Below are 24,723 nucleotides of genomic sequence, written 5' to 3' on the forward strand. Positions count from 1 at the left end.
AGGTTCACCCGAGCCCAGCTTTCCAGCCTGTTGAGGTCTCTGTTGAGACCTCTTGTGCTTCCAGGAGGGCATCCTTGAAGAGCAGCCAGCTCTCCTCAACATCCTTGTCTTTGAGGACAGCACGCCAGGGAATCTTGGTCAGCAATCCATTGAGTAGCTTGAAGTCTGCTCTTCTAAAGTTCAGCGTCCTTGTCCTGCTCTTTGCCAGGCACACATGGCTTGAGATCACAAACTCAACCAGGGCATGGTCGCTGGAGCCCAGGCAGCCTCCAACCTTGACGCGTTTGATCTCCTCAGCGTTGGTGAGCAGCATGTCCAGCAACGCTTCACCTCTGGTCGGTCTGTCCAATACCTGAACCAGAAAGCTATCATCAATGGATAAAACCATGCACAATATTGTAAAGATGAACTTTCAAAGACAAATTCTGAGTTTCTAAGGCATAGTTAATTTTCCTGATTTCAATGTGATTGCTCCTCAACTACAGCCAACTAAGAGTTATGAGACATGACTTATGATTAGGGGCAATAAGAATTTTGAAATCATGTTATAGGAATAATTGAAAAGAAAAAACATGCTTTTTTGACACTACTGGGGACAAGCTCATTGAGAAACAAGGGCAGGCAGCATATATCAGAGGCAATTTTCATAAGTTAAAATGATGAGTGCTGTATTTTTCTGTGAAAACACAAAGAGATGTAACCAATTCCATAGCTCACTGTTATTTGACTGTAACAGATTCTCTTTGAACTGATTAATCATAGATTGACTATACCTAGTAATTACCTACTGTTTCATTCTAATGTATATTGCAACTTTAAAGTTCAGTTGACCCTGGAGGAAATTAAGTGCTATCATGGCTTTTCCAAGGGAAAACTAAAGAAGGGGTAGGACATCTCGACATTTCCTTTCATGATGGCCCAGAGCTACAATTAATAAAAGTTCCTGGCCTCCAGAATTATGGCCGTTCCTTTAAAATAATGATGCTTCCTCTGTGGGTCACATTGTGTATATCCTTCAAAGTGATGTATCAAGAAAAGTGGGAAAATGTGAACAAATGTTCTCATAAAAGATTCTTTTTTATTATTCAAGCTTTTATTTAAACATTGATAATGTCTGAATCACAGAACTCTGAATCTTCCTTGCTTTAATGTGGTACTTACTCAGCTTTGACGTGCTTTAATGCACAGGAGAAAGACCAGTTCTCTTTGGCATAAAGATTGAATCTCTATTAGTATTTCCTCTTGTTAGATAATAGTTCTCCAAAAAGGATGATCAGGATTCTATGATGTAAGTAGAGAATCTTCATGTTGGAGGACAGTGGATGTAAGCCAAATAGTTTTTCTCTTTTTGTAAACATTTGATAGAAAAACTTGTCTCCTTGGATGTTTTCAGCACACATGCATTTGGTAGTTGTAGATACACAAAAAAATATGGTTTCAGCTAGCAGACGCCTTTAAAAACACTTTCCCCAATGTTGGTTTAAGAGGCTTCTTGGTTACTCATTGCATTTAATGAACTGGATGCCTTGATTGTCATTCATAAAGTTAGCTAGGCGCAAAGTAAACTGCATGAGATTGGTAATTCCTGGAGATCTGACTATATGTATTTAAGGATAGGAAATTATATTTGATTATCTTTTTAGAATAAGTACTGATATTATTTTAATGAGAGCCATGGCTCTCATCCCTGGTCTAATATTACTGGTGTCAAATCTTGTATGACTGAAAGTGCCTGAATTTTCATCAGCATTTTACTGTTGGTTAAAGGTTTGTTGAGCACAATAAGCAAATTTCAGCATTTCAGCTTTTATTTTGTAGTCTTCATTTCTAAGCTTTTTCCTTTGAAATGAGATGGGGAGAAATGAAAGAGCAGTCTTTTCACAGGGGGTTATAAGTGGAGGTTTATCTATCTGTAAGTTTTAAGTGCCATCAGAGAGAATTCACTTTTTTTTTTTGAGCTTATGAAAAGAATACTAATGTCATGATAGTATAGCATCTGGGTGATGGATTGTTATAACATTCATTAATAAGGTGGTTCCCTTCAGTCACAAGTAATGAAGAACTATAATTTAATCTGATGATATTATACAGTCAAAGTGTTTATTAGAGCACATGTTGACAGATTCAGCTATTCTGATGCACTGCAAAAGCAGGAATTTTTCATTATTTTTTTTTAAGCTCTAACTTTGCAACACCATTAAATCAGTTTCCCTAATCTTAGGCCATTAGTACCACTGTAACTTCCAGTCAGTCTGTCATTTTATTTTGATATGAAAATATGTCTTGATTATAAAGACAAGTATAAATTTCAAGTAGGTAGGGTTCAGATACTTGTGCAGTGGTTACTACAGAAAAGTATTTGATTCTGTAAAGTGCTTTCATTCATGCACAGACTGAACTGTCATGGCTTTATGAACACTCACTCAGAATGAGAGTGGAACCCATTGATAAGAACTGCACAAACAAGAAGAAAAATGCAGTTTCTTTAGAAATAGAAGAGAAATATGTAGAAAAATTAGAATTTCTATTTTTAACTTATACAGGTAGTCTTAGAATACATTGTGTGATAATATTGGCATCACTTGTGTGCGTTATATTTGTTCTAATTACACATTTTTTTCAAGATTGATGTACAGTAATTTATGGAAGATTATTATCAGATTCTGACTACTAATTGTATGGATATATTTTAATAGATCAGTTTAACTTATGTTTGTAACTTCAGCCCCTGTGTTCTCATAACTACTTATTGTGAGCCTTACGCCATCTAAAGATCACAATGTTGCTTTGATGCTAATATGAAGAATGAGCACATTTCTTTTTCTTCTCTTTTTATATGAACCCTGAGCTATATATAATGGCCAAAGGTTTGCTCCCTGCCTGTGTTCAGTGGGAAATACAACTATGTCAGTGAACTCTTCCATTCTGCAGATTTTATACAGTTCCTCTGCAGTTATCAGTAAATATAGAACAGGTGCAGTCCTTTACATTTCCATTGATCCTATTCCTTTTACTGTCTATCTGTAACAGAGAACACTGTGTCTCCCAGACTAGGAAACTATGATTCCCTTCTGTGGAAAATGGAGTGCATGACAGTATGGCTGATAAATGTCTACATTTTGCCCCAGCATAAAATCAGGCTCTGGTAAACGTATGCACTGATGTCTGGGAAGTACATGCAACTCTGTCGGTTTAAAATTCAGTTTAAGAACCAAGAACACTTACTAGAGTAAGTGCGTATTACTGGTTACGTGAATAAGACATAGCATCTCATACTTCTCTGCACAATGGAATTGAGTGATTCTTTTCTGAGTCCTTTCTGTCTACTCCTAAATCTCTCTGTGTGGAAAGCTCTGGCTTTCAAGGTAGGCTACAGATTTTGTCATTGTCGTGAGAAGGGAATAGTCGTAAAGTAATCCTTGATCCTTGATAACTTCTGTCTCCACATGTCCAGCTGTAGATCTGTCACAAATTGTAGGTAGAATTACATAATAATGTATTAGACAGTATTATTTTCAGCAAGTGATGGAAGCTAAAATTTTCTAAATGACTGAAAAACAAAGTTGATAGTACTGTTATTTCAATGGGTCAAACTGAAATAGTGAATTAACATGAGTATAAATTTTGCTAGGTCACTCCTTGTCCACTACCTAATGTTTCTTTTAAGAAGCAAAAGTCCTGTGTATTCTTACTGATCATGTTATGATAATGGAGCATTTTATTATCTTTTCCAGTAAGTAAAATGTTCTTCTGGTAAACTTAAACTTCTAAATACCAATAACTGCATTGAAAGAAAGGGGTGAATGTGCCCCCACCCCCAAACACACACACACACACACAAAAATGTAGCAGGTATTGTTGATATCTCAGGTATATTTTTACTTCATCTATTTGTGACTGATGCAAAATAATAATCCACATTGTCCTGGCCAAAACATCTCGTGGTTAATAAATTCATCCACCTTTCTTCTCTACAGAATGTTAGATAATGTCCAGTGTACTATCAGCAATGTCTTAAGGTCATTTGGCTAGTTCCAAATATATATGGGGTTCTTGTGACTTCATTCTGTAAACCTCATTTTAGAAGAAGGCCACAGCCTCCTTTCAATTACAAACAGACAAATCTGTCATTGGCATAAATGACTGCTAGTTAGTTGAGTACAATGAATCTCTATACACTACTCTCAGTAGTTAATTTTGTTCTTAGTACTCCATTTTCCACAGCTCATGTTGAAGTATGATTTAGTACTTACAACATCTAAACTGAGTAGTTTTTCATGAACAGTAGTATTGCTGTTATTTTATGTTGCATTCTTATTATTTTTTTCTATCTCATCTTGTTTCACTGAAATAACCTTACACAAAAATGAAAAACTCTAAAATAAACCTAAAATAGACAGAAATAATGTTATCCAGACAAATACCATGGAAGTGTTTTTTGTCTGTCACTAAATTTTGTTATGAAGTAGGAACAAACTGTCTTTACCTACATTGTGTTATTAGATAGTACTTCAAAGTAATTTCTTTGAGAGATAAAAACATCAGAGTTGGAAAATACACTCTCCTTTCTTTGGAGAGTTCAATCATCCACTCTTTGGAGAATCATCTTATATGAATGTAGGTCAAAATGCTTGATTTCTTTGTGTAAAATGATGCGAAGTTTCCATCTATTAATCTTTCTGTCTTTAATAAGAGCAAATTTCTCTTTGTGTACGTGTTTCTGAAACTTTTTTTTCCACAAATACACTAAGGTGGCAAGGTTTGCTTTCTCCCATTTCACTTGCTATAACAAATCATATACCCATATCTCTAAACATTGTTTTTTGGGCCATATGATGAATGATATAAGAAGTGGTGGAAAGGAAAGAATGGAAGTTGAAGGGCTTGTAACGTGGAATCATGCTTACAAATCGGGGTACTAATAACTACTTAACACACTGTGGTTTTTTTCTTTCACGTACTTCTCATTTTAGCATTGGATAAATCCATTGTTTCTAATGTCATACTATTTAAAATATTGTTTGGTATTGGATGCATTTTGGAGTCTCTTAAAATCAGTTCCAAATCCTTGCAGACTTAATCTAAGTTTATTTTGAGACTTAACATCTATCTTTTTTAAGGTAAAATGTTCTTTCTACTGCTGAAATTAAGAAGCAGAGAATACAATAAGTTTACGAAACATTTGAAAAACAAACAAACCAAAAAGAAGAAAAAGGAGAGCTCAAATGTGTTGATAGGGCATTTGTTCACTTCTGAGTGGTATTTTCTTGAAATCTGTGCAAAAATCTTCTTTCTTACATAGAGCTTTTGGGCAAGTATCATAGAATCACAAGGCTGGAAAGGACCTACAAGATCCTCTAGACCAACCGTCCTCCCATTACCACTGCTACGTCAAGCCACTAAACCCAGATCTCTTAGTTCCTCATCCAGATGCTTCTTGAACACTGCCAGGGATGGCAACTCCACCACTTCCCTGGGTAGCCATTCCAGTGCCTGACCACTCTGAGAGAACAAGTTTTTTCTTATTAATATAAATCTCCTCTGGTACAACTTGTGGCCATTTCGTCGAGTCCTGTTTGTTACATTACAGTTCTACACGTGAAAGTTGATGGAAATTGTACACGTAACGAGGCAGTGGAATAGAAATCCCTCACCTTAACAACTTAATTTTCTGTCAGAATAAAATGGATTTTTTCTGAAATTTCTCAGAAAATGAAAGCTTAAAGACCACTAACTTGCTCAAATTGAATTTATATCATTTCAGTTAATTGGGGAAGTCTGTTGCTGAAACCAGTTATTAAATTTATTTGTATGTTAATTGTAATTGCCATTCATAAGATTACTTACATAATGCCCTAACATTTCAATTTAAATATAAATTTTTTGAGATTTCAAAATTTGTTGATAGACTTTGGAACAAATCAACACTCCCTTTTATTCTAGTTTCTCAGATTATTTCGACCACTTTAATTAAGCATTAAATATGATTATTTTAAATATTAGTAATTACTGTATACCTTCCTTCTCCTTAACAGAACTGCTAAGTTGTGTTTGTGCATTTGATTGGTTTTTAATTTGATCTTCTTATCCATCTCCTTGTATGTCTACTGGAGGAATACTGATGTACCTCTTGCCCTATGCTGATGTAGCTTTGTTATGCTGTGGCTCCAATTGACTCATTGTGATTGTTTGTTTTATGCAAAAAAACAAAAACATATGTTCAGAACAGGCTTGAAGTTCAACAATCTAATTGATAACTATTCTTTCCTTGCTAGATATCTTCTGTGAACAAGTTTGTTTCCTTCTGAATAGGCTGGAAGCATCCTTTGAATAATATACGTACTCCAATAATACTGCATGTTATAATAAATTTATATGGTGCCCTATGGGTACTACAGTTGGGTTATTAAGCATATGCCAAGGACAGTTGTGTTCATGTTATCAGTTTGTGTATGACTCCTACCATAAGACAGGAAAGATAGCCTTAAGGCACCGTAGAGAATATTACAGCTTACAGATTTATCGTGTGCCTGTAACTAATGACAGGAAATAGACTCTCTCTTAAGACATTTCTCCTTTAAATGTATCATCAACAATGTGTCCAGCACCTCCTTTTTGTGCAGTGAGCAGTGTGGCTGATCTCTGTGTTACAGCAGCTGGTCAGCAGTGGCAGTTCCCTGGCTATGTGAGAATCAGGAATTCTCAGCAGATGCCCAAAATCAACTGGTAGGAAATTAGATGGAGAATTTCACAGTGTCTCTCCTAACAGAGTATAAAAGTGAATTTCATGTACAGTTACTTTACTGCAACCTGGAAAGAGAAATAAAGTTCAACATCAGTGATTCAGCTGAGCCGTGCTGAAAGTTTACAGACTTTAAAGAAAAGGTTAATTTTTATTTTCTTTTACCCACAGGTCTACCCACGGATAGCGCCGGCATTTTGGCACTACCTGCGGGTAGAAGTGAGTAGCGGGTATTTGAATACTCCCACATCTTTACTTTAAAGCTTACTAGTGCTTACTGACCTCCTAGTATGTCTATCATGCAAAAATAGTTAGCTGCCATTCTAGCTGTCATTTTCTGTGAATGTAGTCTTGTACTAATTCCATATTGTTTTGACTACGGTGTAATTACTAACCTAAGTCATAGAGATGTGATGTGTCTATATGCAAGACTAAGGACAGGAAAAAATGATATCTAAGTCAAGGCCATATCATACATTGTGACTGTAGCACAAAAATCAAAGTACTGAAATCCATACCTGCACCTTCTTTTATAAACACATTTTACATTCATAAGAAGAATTTGGAGCTTCAGTTTTGCTGTATCATTTTTAAGTTTGTACAACTCAACTTGATATCATTTCTCCCCTCTTTTGTCCCTCAGGAGCATGAGCAGCTCAGCTATTCCTCCACAAGGTCCAAGGCTCCAAGTGTTATCATCACAGGTCTCAAGCCAGCCACCAAGTATATATTTCATATCAGAGTCAGGACGGCAGCAGGATACAGCGGCTATAGCCAGAAGTTTGAATTTGAAACTGGAGATGAAAGTAAGTTTTACTGAAAGGAAAAACATCAAATACAATAGAAGTAGCATTTAATTCCAGAATAGTCAGACACTGAGAGTTTAAATGGCTGAATCCATTCCATATATTTATCACAGAGTGACCACTGCTGTATTACAAAAACTAAGCCCTAGCCTCACACTTTTGGATTTATTTATTTTTCTCAAGTAACAAACAAAGATGTTTGTTTTGCCCACAACTGCAGCTGAATGAATGTTTGCTTCTGTAAGATCCCCTGGTTTGCCATAGATCCATTCTTCATTTAAAGAAGGCCATCCTTTTAACCTCTGGAATTATCCTGTGTGAGGTTTCCATGTTACTGAAGACCAGCAGGTTCTTAGAACACACTAATGGAGTCATTTCTCTGTAGTTTTTAATTCTCTCAGAATAAGACAAAAAGAAAAACTTCATATGTATTTCAACCTATAAGTTTACTTAATTTGTCAGTGAGAAGCAAAAATCCCACAAGTTCTTGAAGAATATGAAAAAAGGCTCTTACTCTGAACAATTTTGTATGTTACATATTGACTTGCACCTTCGAAGAGACCATGAACACGATATTTACAAGCATTTGAGATAAAATGAGTGTGGTAGATACAGCACTAAAACACTCATTAATGAAATTGCTTTAATTAACCAATTATGTATACTGTGTTTTTCATTAGAGTTCTGGAATTCAAGTTACTTAGGCTAAAGTACAGACCCAAAACTATACAAGTATTTTCAAGAGCACCCATGGGTTTGTGTTCCATTTTCATTGCTTCTAAAAACACTTTTGAAATAGAAGTTAGGGACAGATTTCCAAGTACTTAATGCCTAATTGGACTTTTAATTTTTTTTTTTAAGTTGTTAAGCCAGTTGGATTGATAAGGAATTAAGCACTTGGGTACTTTAAAGAATACTAATAGTATCTGTTTGCATCTCATGATGCAAAAAATACTAGCCTTTAGGCGCAATGGGTTGTAACTGTTATGAGAAGTAAATGGTATTTAAACCTCCATGAGCCAATGTTATATGTGGACAAATGGGAGTTACTCATCTAAATTAGGAAGACTATTGCCTGATTTCTGTCATGAGCACTATTGGTAGAAATACTTGGATCCAGCTAAGCCAGTGTTATCATTGTAGATGTTACAGTGTTCTTAATTTACCTTGCGAGTATCAGATGTCTGAAGAAGTTTGATTCCCTATAGTCTTCCATAATGTCATAGAGCCCAGGGGCTTGTATTGAAGCTCCTTCAACTCTAAAATCATGAGAGAAAGGACAAAAAGGACTAAAGATGGTGCTGAGAAAAGCATAAAAGGTCATTTAGAAGGTTGTGTTTTGTTCCAAGCACACTGGATGCAGAGGATGACAAGTTGGGCCACATGGTTCTGTCCGTCATTTTGAGGCAGAAGAATATGTCATAGATTAAAGTAGTTTACACAATGCTATTATGAATTTTTCTCAGAAAAAAAAAAAAAAAGTATAGTTTTCTCTCTCTGCAAAATACTTTTGCCACACCAATATTAATATGAGCTATTCTGCTATTCTGTGCTTTTTTTTAAAAAAAAAAAAAGAAATGGTTGATTACTTTATGTGTCAACGTATTTTTTAATTTTAATCTCATTTTGAAGAAACATTGGATTTTGCATGATAACATGATATCATAAATGATACATTGTCTGATTTTAGATGTGCTCCCACACAATAGGAAGACAGACAAGTTTTCTATAGAAAAAGGTCTGTATTGTAAAAAATACATTTCAGATTTCTACTTAAACATTGAATGCCTTCATAACTTATAAGCATTTACTGCGAATATTGATAGTAAAAACGTATACCTTATATTTGCTGTTTACCAACATTTATTGCTTAGGCTTATTCCTTATTAAAAGCATTTAATTTGTTACAAAACAAAATGAATGTGTGATTGAAAGGAAATGTGAGCAGAGCAAATGTAGGCTTTGTTTATGATCAACAGAGCTGGGGTAGAGGGAAATTCTATAGCTCAGTTTGAAATGGTGCTAGATGAATACCTCAGTTTAATTGAAAGGGTCGTTCAAAGGCCTGTTAAGACTGTAAGTATTACTTTAAATTTAAAGGTAAAAAAATAATAAGAAGAGTTCATGGTGGTAAATATTGCTTATTTCAAATGGAAGCAGTGCTCAATGACCAGTCAAATTATACCTTTATACTCTCAAAATATCTTACTTTCTTAAAGCAGTATTTTGGAAGCAGACCTATTGTAAGCTCTAATGCAGTATCAGATTATTATGGTTATTCATTTGAACTCCTTTCATAACATCAAGAGAACCTCTGTAACCAAAGCTTTTCCAGTCAGCTTATGAAAGCAGGTTGAAATGTAACATCTCCAATAAACAGTCTGGACTTGAAGACTTCCAAATGGGTAGCTTAGCATATTTAGAGGCAGGTGGTTCTATCATTTAGCCCTTATAATTTAAAATTTGTCCTGCATTCATGACCTGATTTTGTTTTTATAGCTTGGATTTCATGATCCTCTTCTGACAAATCAAAAAGTCTAATATTATAAAAACATGTCTTTCTCATCTAAATGTGAATAGGCCTTTTTAAGGATACTCTCGTCTTTCCCATAAGTACAGTGTGTGTTCTGTCCCTCTAAAAGTCAGTTTGTCCAAACATAGAATTTGTATCTCTCCAAGATTTACCATCCTTTCTAAACTATAGCATCAAAATTGAACCTAATATTGGACTGAGCACGAAAAGGAAACCTGTTTATGATACAATAAACAGTCATACCACCACTTACTTCCTTCTGGATTAGTTTCATTTATAGATCCAAACACTTGCTGTTCAAATAGAGCATTGTCTTACAAAGCTGATTAGCAAAGCAATATTTCTGTGGACACTCTTGTAGGCTTTTCTTTAAAGTAGTGCAACAACTGTTGAGTCTTCAGTTGTGTCATGTGTCTGTCAATGTCTTGGGCAGGATGGTGCTATCGTGCCTTCTCCAGTTTACTGGCTGAAACACTATCTATGCTGCTTCAGCTCTCTAGGATAAAATAAGGTACTTCATTACTATGAAAACCAGGGAGTTTTAGTATAATTATTAAAGGTGGTGTGTGATGCCAGAAGTCCAGCTCTGTAGCAGCCATGAAAAGGCAGTCATGTAGTGCTGGTTAGATTTTTAGGAAGCCCTCCAACCTCCTGACCAACAAACTGGCAGTCATTGCTTGGAGAGCATGATAATGGAGAAAGAACTCCTCTCCCAGCTGCAGAGACACTTTTGTGCTCACACAGAGTAACTTTTTTGCTTCACACAGAAAAATGTAATTATCCAGAAAAGTCAGAAAAAAAATGTCTTTTCAAGGAAGTAGGGATGGTTGAATGGATGCTGTGAAGTATTTCTTCCACTATTATAACTAAGAGGCTGCTGCTGGGAGATTTCCACATACCCCCTTTGCAAAGCATAGTAACTACAGCTTGTGGCCGTGTTCCTGATTGCCATTTTTAGCAGTTGCCCTTTTTAAGCAGGGTGGGGTTTTTTGATTGGTTGATTTTTTTTGTTTGTTTGTTTGTTTTTAATGTAATGATTTAAAGCTTTCTTTTTTTTCTCTTTCTGGAGGAATGAAGGTGCCCACAGGAGAGTGTAAGGGACTGAACAATTTTCTGCTGTTAGGTAGTGAAGTATTTCCATGCTGTGACTCTCTTCTTTTGCAAGGTTTGTTCTAAATCTCAGGGTGGTTTCCATGCCAGTCCTCCCATCATCAGGAAAGAAATTTGTATGTGACAGAGAACTTGGCTTGTCCCAGAAGAGATCTAGGGGGCAGACTTGCCTGTGTAAAGTGAGGGCTGCTGCTTTAGCTGAACAGAGTGTGGCAAAAGTAACCACACTGTGATTTATTTATTTTTTAATCCAGAAGCAATGTAAACATTTAGATGGCTCAAATAACTTAGATTAATAATTTTAAAAGAAAAAAAAAAAGTAATAATAGAATATCTGGATATGAGGACTGTAATAAATTAATTGGTCCAAAAAACTCTGGTTTTGTGGAAAGAGCAACTTCAGTTTCTTTAACATAATCACAAATGGTGATTTTCTTATACTACTGTATCTGTTAATCTTCACATTCTTTCTTCTATTCCCACATCCATAAAATCCACTGTAATTTTTCAACCTCAAATCAGGATATTTTGGATTTGTAGTCAGATGTGAGTGAGACTTTGAGATCCATTCTTCCAGAACTCCAGAGTAGAGTCTTGATCATTGTTTCTGACAGAAGTCTGTCCAATATTGTTTCAAGCGCTTGCCCTGATTCATGCCATTTTAGACAATCTGTCTCTAGGATTTTTAGAAATAGTTGCCAGTGTAAAACTCAGTTTTTGTTTTGTTTTGGCAGAATGTTTAGTGTTTTCACAATAGTAATTCCAATTTCCAAATGAAACCAGTAAAACAAATGAGACTGCACTTATCTCTGTTTAAAAACTGCCTTGCTGTATCCAACCCCATGTCTGCTTAGTCCTGGTGTTCATTCAATAGTGGCTAGCGTTCAGGGTACCTCATTTTAATCTTGAAATGTTTCCTTACCGTGTTTTATATTTTCAACCATTTGGTCCTCTAATACTAGCTTATCCTCTCTGGTTCCAGAAGTTCTGGAGTCTTTACTTTTTGTCTTAATTTCCTAAACAAGAGCAATTCCATGCTCAGATCTTAAGTTTTTATCACAGGCATTCCATTCACCTACTGGTCAGGAAGTTAATATTATTGGCAACACTTTGTAAAGAAGCTTTTCAAGTCAATACATGCAAAGAATTAATACAAACTTATGCTGGTAATAGTATTTCATTTCACTTTTAAAAGCCCTTTTTAAGATTGCCGTTCCATTGCCTGCTCCTTTTCCCACATCCCCTCTGAGACTGGAGACCATCAGCTTCCAGGAACTGCAGCACTTCTGAAAAGGTAAAGGTAACCCTTGTTAGACATTTTTCTTTCCTATTGTTCTTTAGCTCTTACAGTGCCTTGTAAATCCATCTGACAGTCAGTTACTGTCTACTAGAGCTCCAGTTCTCACCATCCATACTTATCTATCTCACAGCTACTCGCTAATCTCTATCTACCTGTCTTTCTGTCACTACTTTATCCCTCACGCTGCGAAGGTCTGCTGCCTGATAGATGTCAAACTGAAGTAACTAAAGCACGTAGCTGAGAGACAGAAGAGAGCTATCATTAGGGAGTCCAGACCTTTTATACTGAATATGCAACCTTCTAAAAGATTTTGAAGACATCTGCTCAAAGAAAAGTGGAAAACAGAACTGGAAGATTCTCTCTTATCATCTCATGCTATGAGTTAAATTTTTTGCAGTTTCTCACTGTCTTCCAAGTGAAAAAGTCTCAGATATTTCCTGTCATCTCAGAGAGAAGGGGAAGTGCAGGTCCTCCTCTACAAGTTCAGGTGAAGAACCCAGTGAGAAGTTGTAATTGGGACAGAGCTTGAATATAAAGAGTGGTTGGTGGGGTCAGAACTGATCTCAGAAGGAATTTTCTTCTTGAGTAAGGAAACTGGACACATTGTTGAGCGATGTCAAAATGCCCACCAGAAGCAGATGGGCAGAAGGAATGAAACAAAATGCCAGATATTACAGCCACTTAGATAGGTACTAAGCTCCCTCATGAGACATCTCTGAAACAGAAGCCTAGGAGACCAATCCACCTTTTGCATCTTGGAACACCAACCAAGGTTAGCAAATGCTAACCTTTTTCTTTCCAGGATTGCTGTGAGCTGCTGGAGACGGACAGAACCAACCTCCCAGCTTACGCTGCAGCAGGAATGTCACTGCAGACATGTGTAATATCACAAATGGGAACAGGAGAATAAGGAAGAGGGCAGTCAGTTGGCAGTCATTTTCCCATTGGATCTGCTGGTGGGTCTTGCATTCCTGTTCCATGTGAGCTTTTTCAGCTCCTTGCCTGTTCATGACAACTGTCAAGTAGAGTATGTCCCCATAGATCATACGGCTGTGTTCATTCCAGCAATCATGGAACTAAGAATCCGTGTGTGCAGCCAGCAGGTGTTGACTGAGATAACGTACAGCAAAGTGTAAAGAAAACAAAATGATTTTAGTTGCACAAACATTAGCTCTGATGCCTAATGAATTATATTCTGGGAAAATGATTGTGTGATCCTATGATTTAATGCAGCACTATAGCATGTACGCACAAAAAGATAAAATTAGTTGCGGAAACTTGCTTGACTTTACAGTCACCAGTGTCTCTTAAATTTAGTTTTTCTGTTGTGTAAACAAGAATATTCTTAAGGGGAAACATGGGGACATTTAAAAACGTGCACAGCTGAGAGAGAGAAAAAAATGACATAAAAAAACAGAAAGTGACCAAAAAAAGAGTAAAGAACAGACACAACAAAAACAATTCCTGCTAAAACCTGTATTATTTGCAACTTGGATGTTACCTTAATTATTAGAGAAACTGAAAAATGAGAAAGAAAGATCAAAGGACATGCAGAATTTTGTTTAGGACAGCAAAAATTGTTCAAAAATTGTCATTATTGAGTTTCTACTATTAATGTATTCTCCTTGCCTGGGGAGTGTTTTGTGGAACCTGTGTGCAAGGATGCTGTATGCATGTACATGTGCCTTTGTAGTTATCCATCTCTTGTTCACTGCACTGTGCCTTCACTGATTTCTAGAAGCAAAAATAAGTATTTCAATCATTTTACCTTACCTGCTTCTTTGACAGTTTTTAACAAATCCACATTTTCCAATTATACTTGTCTGTCATTTGACATTTTTTATCTGACAAGTAAATTAAGGTCATCGAGAAGTTTCAGGTTTGAAAGGTTCTTTATAATCATGTGGACTCTGGCATCTCTGCCAACACAGTGAAATACACATGCTAGAAACAGAATGAATGTTTTTGAAACTATACAGTCTCAACTTAAAAGTGTATCGGATAGACACAAAAAGAACTGAGTGGAGAACTTTTTCCCATTCATGAACTTGACTGTGGTTCCTGATAGAAAGTGTGTACATTATGAAACTGATAGCTTGTAGTCAATTTTAACTAAAACTCCAAGCAGGTTCATCCAGCAGGATCAACCAGGGACAACAGCATTTTTCATTTCAGTATCTAGCACAGGGCCTTTTTAGACAATAGGATCAGTTCCTACATTTCTACCCTGAACTCAAATTATCTCGAAGGCCCTGAGTTTCCTAACACATTACTAATTTATATGAAAGTATCTCTTGCTGAAGTCACTATTTTTGCACTCCTTTTCCTATTAACTGTGTGTGTGTATATATTTTGCTTGTAGTTTTTTCTCTCACTTCCATTGTAGAAATGGAAACTGGACAAGATATTGTCATTGAAAACCTCCCTTACCTGTTACAACTTCAGTCTGAACCTGTCAGTCTTTATAACATTTAGCATAACCTTTGCTAGTCTGAAATGATATATGGTGCTTGAGATGGACAGCCTATTCTATTTGCATGTTTATTTGTGTGGCAGTATATTATATGTTGAATTCTTTTTAACTAAACCTGACAGTGTGGAGCATAAGATAATGCACAGCTACAATCCATTCCTGCGGTATCACTAGATTCTGTTTTGGAGATGAGCTAATTAGTGAGTATTTTGTAAAGGGTTTTGATACATCATTTATTGGAAGATATGTGCATTTAACTTGTCTAAGGAGAGTTTATGACCACAGATACTGAATGCCTTATCATTTACTGCCTCTGCATATCTCCATTAAATTATATGGGCAAAAATCTAATGTCAGAAATTGAACAAGTTGGTTTTGCTGAAAACTAGACGTGAATTACTATTGCTTTTATTTGTTTCACTCTTACTACAAAGCCAGTTTACAATGCTAGTTTCTAAACCATTCACAAATATTATTTAGAAGACAATTGCTTTTCCTGAAACTGGCTTTTTATGAGGCTTTAGGCAGTGGTGTGTGCATAGTGTTGGGCTTCATCAACTGGAAAGTGAGTGAACACCACCTGCTGAACTTTCTTTTTGCAGCAGTCTAGGAGCTGTAATCATCTGATGCCCAAAGAAAACTGAAGATTTTGTTGGCAAGTTTACAAAGTCAAAGTTGTTTTATTAGTAAATCTGAAATTTATTTTCTTTTCTACTTTTTCTGCTGTTCTCATAGGTAACTGTGATACTGTGATCCTGTGAAATATGTATTTTTGTAGAACAATATTGTGTTTTTTAGAGAAAAAAGAAAGGAAGCATTAGGTGAATGTCATACAATGAAAAAAAAATAAAAATGTAACTTGTCTACTTTAAAAAGAAAAGCTCTGAAGTCAAAAAACAAGAGATGTGGTTCTCTTATTGAATATTACTTGCACTATGAGAACCAGCCTGACCATGAGCAGGTACTTCATCAAAGTAAATATTTAATATTATAAATATAATGAAAAGCTCAAGCCTCTACAGACAATTTCAAGTGATCTGTTTTACCTGCTAAATGTCCTTCAAGAAATAACAGAGAGAAAAACATGAAGCATAAAATAATCTTTTTAATCTACTGAATTGATGCCAATCCTCAAAGAATATTAAAGATAGAACTATAAGTCTGTAGCAATAAAGCTAAATACTAGAAACACAGAAGAGTGTGTCAGGCTACATGTTACATATGCTTTTTCTGCTTAGGATTCTACTGAACCCAGTTTAATATTTCCTATATACATAACACTGTTGCTGACTTCATTTTGGATAGTTAGATGCACGGATGTTTTTTTAATAACATGCAAGGTTAAGAGAAAAAAGCAATACGTTTGTTCTAGTTTTATGTCCAAAATCCAGTCGTACTCAGGTCTTGGTAATCTGCAAATGCCTGATGGTGCTGGTTCCTCATTTTAGAAACCTATAAAAGTATTCCTCACTTATTCATAGCTGGTACACAGCTAAAGGTTTTTCGCTTCACAGATACATTCTCACATAACGTCTGGTCTAAGCACCAAGAAAATTACTACAGAGTAATTTCAACTTTTGGCTAGTTAAATGTTGTCACCCATTCTTAATGAACCCCAGGTGCTGGAACTTTAACCTCTTTCTTTGTGCTTCTTCTCTTTCAGCTTCTGATATGGCTGCAGAGCAGGGACAGATTCTCGTGATTGCCACTGCTGCTGTTGGTGGATTCACTCTCCTGGTCATCCTCACTTTGTTCTTCCTGATCACTGGGAGGTAATTAAAGCTATGCTGTTCTCGTTTGCTCGGGGTCTGTGTTATCCAAGCCTAAGAATTTGTAAAGAGTAGCTAAGCCACTTATTTTCAGTGTGTTTTTTTTTTTAAGTAAGTTTCTGATCATCTTTCCCGATTATATGGGCAGGAGGAGACCAAAATTTAAAATACAATGCAACTGAAAATCTCTGACATTAGAAGACAAAGAACACAAAACACAGTGTTAATTAGGAAATTTCTTAACTGTAAATTGCAAAGCTTTGGAGAATGTAACCTTAGGATTTCTGATGTCTTGGGGCTGGCAATATAGTTTGGTAAAGACACTGGGTGGACAGTTTTTGTTTCTTTTTGCTACATTAAGTATCTAGGCAAAAATATCTTACATATCTGTGTGTGATACATACACTTGTGCATTTATTAAGAGAAAATTATTTATTAGAGGAATTATGAAATGAAATTAAACTGAGGAAAACCTTACTCTAGGATATTGGGATGATTTATCTTCCTGAAGGACTTGGACAATTATTTTTTTATAATGTTGATAATTTTTATACTTACAAGTCCATTTCCTTCCTTTTAGTACAGTGCTAATTTTCTGTCTTTCCTCAGTTGGTATGTTGGTCAGGATCAAATAAAGACTCCATGCTAATTGGTTTGGGAAGCATTTTTGTTTGAGTGACTGGATGCTCTGCTCAAATACACACTCAAAGTTCAAGGGAATGCACAAATTCTTAATGGACTTGCTAAAAATGCAGGTAGTGATCAGAATCCCAGTCCTTGCTGGAGATCAAGTTCACATGTGTCACAGAGCATCTGTTTTTGTGTGTGTGTGTTTGACTAGGATTTTGTTCCTTTCTACCAGGAAGCAAAGAAGAATTTAAAAGGATAGAGACAGTATGTCCCCACCCCCTCTGTAAGACATTAGCGGCACCACAGCACCACCTTGGGTCAAAAAAGCCTCAGAAATTCCTAATATTCTCTAGAGATACGGGGCCAAGCAGAGGGATTTGGGTTCATATCTCCTGCAGTAAGTTCTGTAGGAGGAACTGTGTGCACTTTGCGCCATTCATACTCTTTATGCCTCTCCTTTCTTTGTATGCATAAAACAGAAGGAAGAGCATCCATGTGAGGGGGATTCTCCATGGAGTTTTCCTCTTACTCAGGTTTGGGACAGATAAAGTTGGGGTTTGCATGGGGTTTTGCACCATTCTTGGACCTGTTTTATAGTCTGTTCTTTGGAGGAAAGATGTTAAAGTTACTTCTCTGAATGTGCTAATGGTTATTACAGATTCAGTTGATATTAATAGACAGTTCTGTGCATTCAGATTTGTAAATATTTTTCTGTTTTGTTTGTATACCCTTGCCTCTGATTAGGAAAGAAAGTGATGTATCAGTGCAGGCATTATGTGAATAATAATAATTCTGGTTAAGTCTAACATTTGATTTCACTGAGGCTGCTCACATTGGAATGCATTGTAATCTCAGTCTTGGAAGATTATAAAATATTTGTACAATTACTAGAAACACTGACAAACATTAGTTTCTTTCAGAGAAAATTGTTATTCAGACAAAGACAGACTTGCAGAGAAAATGATTCTCAGGAATCCTTGAGAGCAACTCCTAAAATCCTAAGCCGAACTTCTCCTTGATAAAACACTCAGTAAATTTGGAAATTTAAAAAAGAAAAAAAAAATAGAAATGAGTATCTTTCTGGGTTTATTGTTTTTGTTTGCTAATGTTAAAGATATCAGGGATTCTCTTAGCTTTCTAACATCTTCCTCAATCAAACTATTTTAGTTATGCAAGACGTGAATTCGTTTTTTTTCGTTTTGGGGTACTGCTTAAATGCAATGATAAGAATGTACTACATAGAAGACAGAGCAAGACAATTTTGAATAAATAAACTATTTGCTGTAGGACTGGAGGCAAATTTCAGCATGAAGAATTGGATGGGTACCCTACAGATGTGCTCTGCTTTGCTCTTTAGAATTAGCTATTTGATGAGCTATTGAGTCACAAGGCTGCTGATGAATCTATTCATAGTGGAGAGGCTGGGTTAAATGAGCACCTGCCTCTGCACTCCACTGAGTGGTTATCCACCAAGAGCAAGCAAGAAACATGGCTCTCCATTACAGGTAAAAAAAATTAAAGCAATAGTGACTTGAAGGGAGAAGGCAGTGAGACTGGGGTCTGGCCTAAATTCTGGAAAACATGGTTGTAAAGCTCTGTGATTCTTATCATTACACAAATTATTCGTTTCAAGTGATTTTCTAGCTAAAAGCAGTAGGAAATGGGGAGCTGGAGCTGGAAGAGGCCACTGCTGGTTCTCACTGGCATTTGTAGTCAAATTTTGGGGCTTTGGGCACTAGGGAGAATTTTAAGGGTTTAGAGAGCTATTTCTTTGAATGTTCCTCTGGGCAGACATTCCAAGTTTAACACTTTGTGTTCATTGTTCTTGGTAATTGGAAAGTAATGGTCTCAGTGACTCTTGTACAATGCAGGGATTTTCACAGAAGCTGAAAATACTGTGGTTACTGTTTCCATAAATTAGGGTACATGTGTAATTGTGAAAACAACTCATTGCCAGGTATGATAGCTTTAGAAGTTTCTACCCTTCAAGTGTTCATCATCATCTCTACAGCAACTAATGCATTTGTGAGTGATCCTAGTCTTATTCAGTACTTTGAATGAACCATTGATATGTGGTGAATGTGTTTGCTTATTTGTCCTATCTCCGTGGTTACTATTTTACTAGAACACTATATATAATTGTAGTTTATTTTATAAGGTTAATTATGAACACAGAAAAGCCAGTCTGTGTTTGACAGGCTGAACAGAGCTACACAGAGGAAAAAATACTGGTCATAATGGATACAAAACAATTATTTTCTTGTGAACACTGCTGAAGTCAAGGAACCTGTCTTATGAAAAAATTGTAAGCTTTTTTGACCCACTGGGTGTAAAAGGTATTAGGATAAGATTTGGTTTGTGTGAATCAATGCATGCAAACAAGAGAGCAGAAAAATAATACAAAAGTATCAACATTCTTTCAAGCACAGAAGTATTGCATCAAACTTTGGTAGACTTTTTCACTACTAATCATCCACCTGTGATTAATTTTCACTGATAATCAGTCTGCTTGTAGTTCTTCAGGTTTGTTTCTCTCTTTGTGTAAAAATTTCTGTGGATTCAGAAAGCAAAGACTTTGGCTTTCATAAAACTGCAGAGAAAAGTTAACGTACATTTATTTTATGCATTACATTCATTTTAATTAAAACCTCACTTGCTTTTCTTAAAAGATGCCAGTGGTACATAAAGGCCAAAATGAAATCTGAAGAGAAAAGAAGGGCTCATTTGCAAAATGGAAATTGTAAGTAGTTTAACACTGTATTACATAAAATATGTATTATATTTTAAATGAAAAGCATTCATGGATTTCTTTTTCCCTTGATATTTTAATCTGGCCATTTGCATAGTTCCTTGTTGTCTGCACCATCAAGGCTGTTCATGTTAGTAAGTTCTCTAGAGCAGTTCACGCTGAATTCACAGAAGGAATATTTTATGTTCTATTAATTAAATTTATCAGTTTTCCAGGTGAATTTCTGTGGATTCACCACTGGACTGGGCTATGTTGATTATCTGTCTCAAAATTCCATTCCTAGTGACCATGTCCCTTATTTGTATCTAGCTCCCTATTAGTGTTTATTGGGATCTACTTTTCCAGCCACATCTCTCACTTTCTTTCTTACTGATCAGTACTGTGAAAGAAAAACTCTCATGGGCAGAGTGTTAATTTATTTAGCTTAGTTTAGTTTAATTTAATACTACTTAGTTTAATTTAATAGTCACATTGTTTTATGCTGGAGTTGATTTAAAAAAAAAAAAAAAAGTTAGCTTGTAGAAAGGGCATTATAGTTTTATTAATCCTTCCATATTGAGAAAGGGCACATTGTACTATGAAAGATACTTCTTAGATTTGTTTGTCATTTGTCTCCAAATCTGATCGGAAGGAGCAGCAAGCAAAAACCTTCTTGCTGCAAAATTTGATATATCCCTCTGGAGGCCATGACTGAATTTGAGAAAAGCCTCACTCAGTATCATTCATGCCAGGACAAATGATGACCTTATTTCATACTGACACAAAATTTCTTCCTACGAGGCCTCTCATTTCTTTGCAGTTATCAAAGCATCAGACTTGAGGGAGTGTTTCCCAGATCATATGCTCCATAGAATAAAGGACAAAAAGGAACTATTGTAAGTTACTCCAGTAGCTAAAACTGTGTAGCCAACAGTGTTCCTTCTTTTACAATGGGGGCAATTAGTGCCTCCACCAGAAGTGCCATTTTCATGCTAGTAGCAATTCTTGACTGACTGCAGGCTATTTATTGATTTGGTATCCAGCATCTTAACCTGAAACAATTTAGGCAGCTTTACAGTTTCTACTTGGATCAGTAGAAGTATGACCTCTCCTAAACGGGCTGAAGCTTTTTAAAAGAAATTCTGCTGTAAAACTTACACTGGTTAAAATTGCCTGTTCCTACTACCAGCTTAGTCATATCCATGCTTTGTCTGCTCTGTTGTGCACAGAGGAGAACCACCATGTGTTTATCCATCCTCTCTCCCTTGGGAGTTCTTTGTGACTTAGTGGAAGATTTCAGGAAATGTGCTCTTTGAAGGGAGTTAGAAAAGTGTCCATGATTCAGCTGAAATCCCATGATGTCTGGTGTGCTTCACCTTTGAATGTGGTATGTGTCCTCTTATCAGCATTGGCTCAAATGAGTATCACAGGTGATTTAATTGAAGCCCATCCACATTTGTATGTCCTAAACTAGGTGTCACCTAATGCATTTATGCTCATCAGATAATGAAGTGCTTTGGACTCATCTACTGAGTGATAAGAGGAAAAAGATTACCAAGTACTTAATTCTTTTTCAAGAGGTTCTCTGGACCCAGCTCTAATAACCTGTGAAGTTGATGCACCATCTACATCAATGTCTGTTAATGAATTGAAAGTTTTCCAGAACTTAATCACCACATGGCAGGAGCCTAAAAAATTTCCCATCCAGATAGTCCAAAAGAAACAACATAAGTTCTTGGACATGCTACACTCAGGAGCACAAGGGATATTAGACATGCCAGAAAATGATGGGTTGCTGGAACCTGCCAAAGCAATCTGGCACTAACCCAGTGTTGCTGCAGCCATCTCCTAGGAAGCAGACAGAAATTATTAAAGCTTTGTTAACAGATCTGGGTATTTTTGTTCTCATCTCACACCGGGCTCATTAGTTGTGCAAACTGGTCAGCATAGAACAAAGCAGCACAGTCCTCCAGGAGCCATTCTGAGAAGAGAGGATCTCAAAGATTAGTCCAGTTTGACAAAAGGAATGTTTATCTGTCGACCAGTAAAAGACAGAAGTAAATTAGCAATCTGTGTTTTCCAAGTAAAGAACAGAGAGTCTGAATTATCCAAGGAGTAACAAACAGTAATCTAAGCTACTTGGCTATAATCACTATCAGTCTTGAGGATCTGCTTTTCCCCATATCTTTGAGCCTTCGCTTGGTGTCTCTGTAGATACCCTTCCAAGTAAGCAGTTGTCTGCATTCTCTAAGGTTATAGTTTAACAGTTTACCAACTGTACTTGAAAAATTCCTTCAGGATGTGAGCTAAGTGCAAAGACAACAAAGAGTTTATTCAGACAAAGATATTAAATGTCAATTTGAAAGGGAATACTTACAATTAAAAATGAAAAGAAGAATAAAGAAAAATTCACTTTGTCTTACCTAAAATAGTATTTTCCTCAAAACAGAGATAGGGCTATTATTGAACTTTTTTTTTCTTGGGAGGTGCTTTTGTTCAGTGGCAGCAGAGACAAAATTGCACCAGTTTGACATTATCTTATCAGTTGAAATCCAAAAATAGAGTTTTCTAAAGGCCTTTGACTTTTTGTTCCTGTGGCACCTGTGTAACCAGCAAACATGACAGTAACAAGCAAACAATGATGTATGGCATTCAGAACATTCAGAGAACCTAATACCTATATTGTCTCTGGATTTTACTCTAACACTGATTATCCAATACCACTGAAAGCTGAGATGAAGAATGATAGAACAATGCATTGCAACACTCCTGAAGACAATTCCATGCTTTCACTCACCTAGAATATATCAGGGCACTACAATGGAGTCCAGCTGAATGTTACTCACATTTTCAGGCACTAATTTTGAATGCTTTTCATTATATCAAATTGGCAGATGTTTGTCCCCTAACTCAGAAGGATAAACTATGTCTTCCAAGAATCACTTGGGGGAAAAAAAAAAAAAAAAAAAAAAATCACTTGAAGGATAAATCAGGATAAATAGAAATAAGTAAGTCTGTTCTTAGTCTTTGAAGATGTAGAACTTACAGTCTTCCAGCAAATGGGAATAACTCTTGTGTATTCTACAGTTTGTGAAATCAGTAGCGGGTTTTGGAGTCATCCTTTGTTAGATTCTGAAAATTTAAAAATGATAGATATTAATAATTTATTTTTTAAGAGTAAAATATATTGTTATAGTATGCGAGTATCAAAGAATTGTTGACTCTTAGCATTTTATCTGTTTTGCAGTACATTTCCCAGGAATCAAAACATACATTGATCCAGATACATATGAAGACCCATCTCTTGCTGTCCATGAATTTGCAAAGGAGATAGATCCTTCAAGAATTCGCATTGAGAGAGTTATTGGGGCAGGTAAAATCATATACACTCAAAAGCTATGCATGAAAGGACTGTTTTTCTGAAGATACCATGATTATGCAAGTAGTCAAGTGTAGTACAAATGTGGGCATACTTCACTAATAGACCAGTTTACTCTCAAGCATTGCTCAGCCTCAGATCTGAAGTTATATCAGCAGTTTTCCTGCATTGCTGCTGCTAAGGATCTCTATGTGCCTATTTTCCCACACAGCTCAGATATTTCAACAAGCTTGTAGAGTTTTGGTACAGACAGACTTTCCAAGCAGAATCCGGGTTTGAATTCCCCCCTGTGGTGCAAGTGGTAGAAGTGCCGCTCTGCTACACAGAGGCTCGAATCCCGGGGGTTGGACTCAATGATCTCTAAGGTCCCTTCCAACCTGCACGAGACTGTGAGACTGTGAGAATGGAAACCCAACGTGAAAGATAAAATATTGCAAAGTTAACGTAAGTACTACTATGCTTTTCTGTTTAGAAAAGAAGCACTAAGAAGACGCGTGTAACCAAATGTTATCCATATATATTCTGAGTTCAGTAGTCAGTTGTTTTGGGCTTCTTGAAAGCACCTAATGTAGCTATCTTCTAAGAGCTGTTACACTCCTTCTGACCCTCTGTTGTTCTGCCTCTATAGTGTTACATGATTGAGTTTTATGCACTATGAAAATGTAGTAATTCTTACTTGATTTGAATTTGCTGTGTAATAGGCCCACTGGGTTCTCCTTTCTCCCTAATGGAATGTTTGACACAGATACTAGATTTCCATACAGAGAAGAAAAACTCTTAAAGAGCACAGTCTTGCAAAATCATTTCATTTCTTTTAACTTGTATTCTAAAACTCTAGGACTTATGGCATGTCAGTATTGACCAAGTGCTGAGATTGTTTACTGTCTGTTTATCTCTGTTGCTTATTGAAGACCTAGAGAGTATAAACTCAGGTAGATTCTCAAGAGGTTATAAAACTAGTATATCTCAGTGTGTGCCTTTTGACTAACAGGTTGTTATTTAAAATGTCCACCACCATTTCTCACTGTTAGAACAAATCAAAACAAAAGAGATTGACAGGGAGAATCTGGAGTTCTTTGTCATGCTTATATCCCCAGTGTTGTTTCCTGCTCACAGTGGCTGAGAAACATTAATCTATACTGAGCCACAACAGGAAGGGAAGGTGGAAGAGCTAAGGATCTGTATCACTGATTTTGATGTGCACAGCAGCAGACTAAAATTCTGAGCTCCAGTTCCAGCTCTGATACTTCATT

The 24,723-nt window shown here is 36.3% G+C and overlaps 1 protein-coding gene across 8 annotated transcripts in view; it reads left to right on the forward strand.

The window, feature by feature from the left end:
- The window catches only part of LOC107321707 (ephrin type-A receptor 6), a 438,332-nt gene that overhangs the window by 321,141 nt on the left and 92,468 nt on the right, over positions 1-24,723 (forward strand). For 5 of the 8 annotated variants that reach the window (XM_015878904.2, XM_032448175.1, XM_032448185.1 and 2 more), the window contains exons 7-11: positions 6,914-6,961; positions 7,386-7,548; positions 16,628-16,736; positions 20,033-20,103; positions 23,339-23,464. In XM_015878904.2, coding sequence (XP_015734390.1) covers positions 6,914-6,961; positions 7,386-7,548; positions 16,628-16,736; positions 20,033-20,103; positions 23,339-23,464 — 517 coding nt within the window. Of the gene's footprint in view, positions 1-6,913; positions 6,962-7,385; positions 7,549-12,386; positions 12,486-16,627; positions 16,737-20,032; positions 20,104-23,338; positions 23,465-24,723 lie in introns of those variants that run through there. The other 3 variants (XM_015878910.2, XM_015878884.2, XM_032448196.1) reach the window with 2 other exon arrangements.

Source organism: Coturnix japonica, chromosome 1 (genome assembly GCF_001577835.2).
Source record: "Coturnix japonica isolate 7356 chromosome 1, Coturnix japonica 2.1, whole genome shotgun sequence".
Lineage (NCBI taxonomy): Eukaryota > Metazoa > Chordata > Aves > Galliformes > Phasianidae > Coturnix > Coturnix japonica.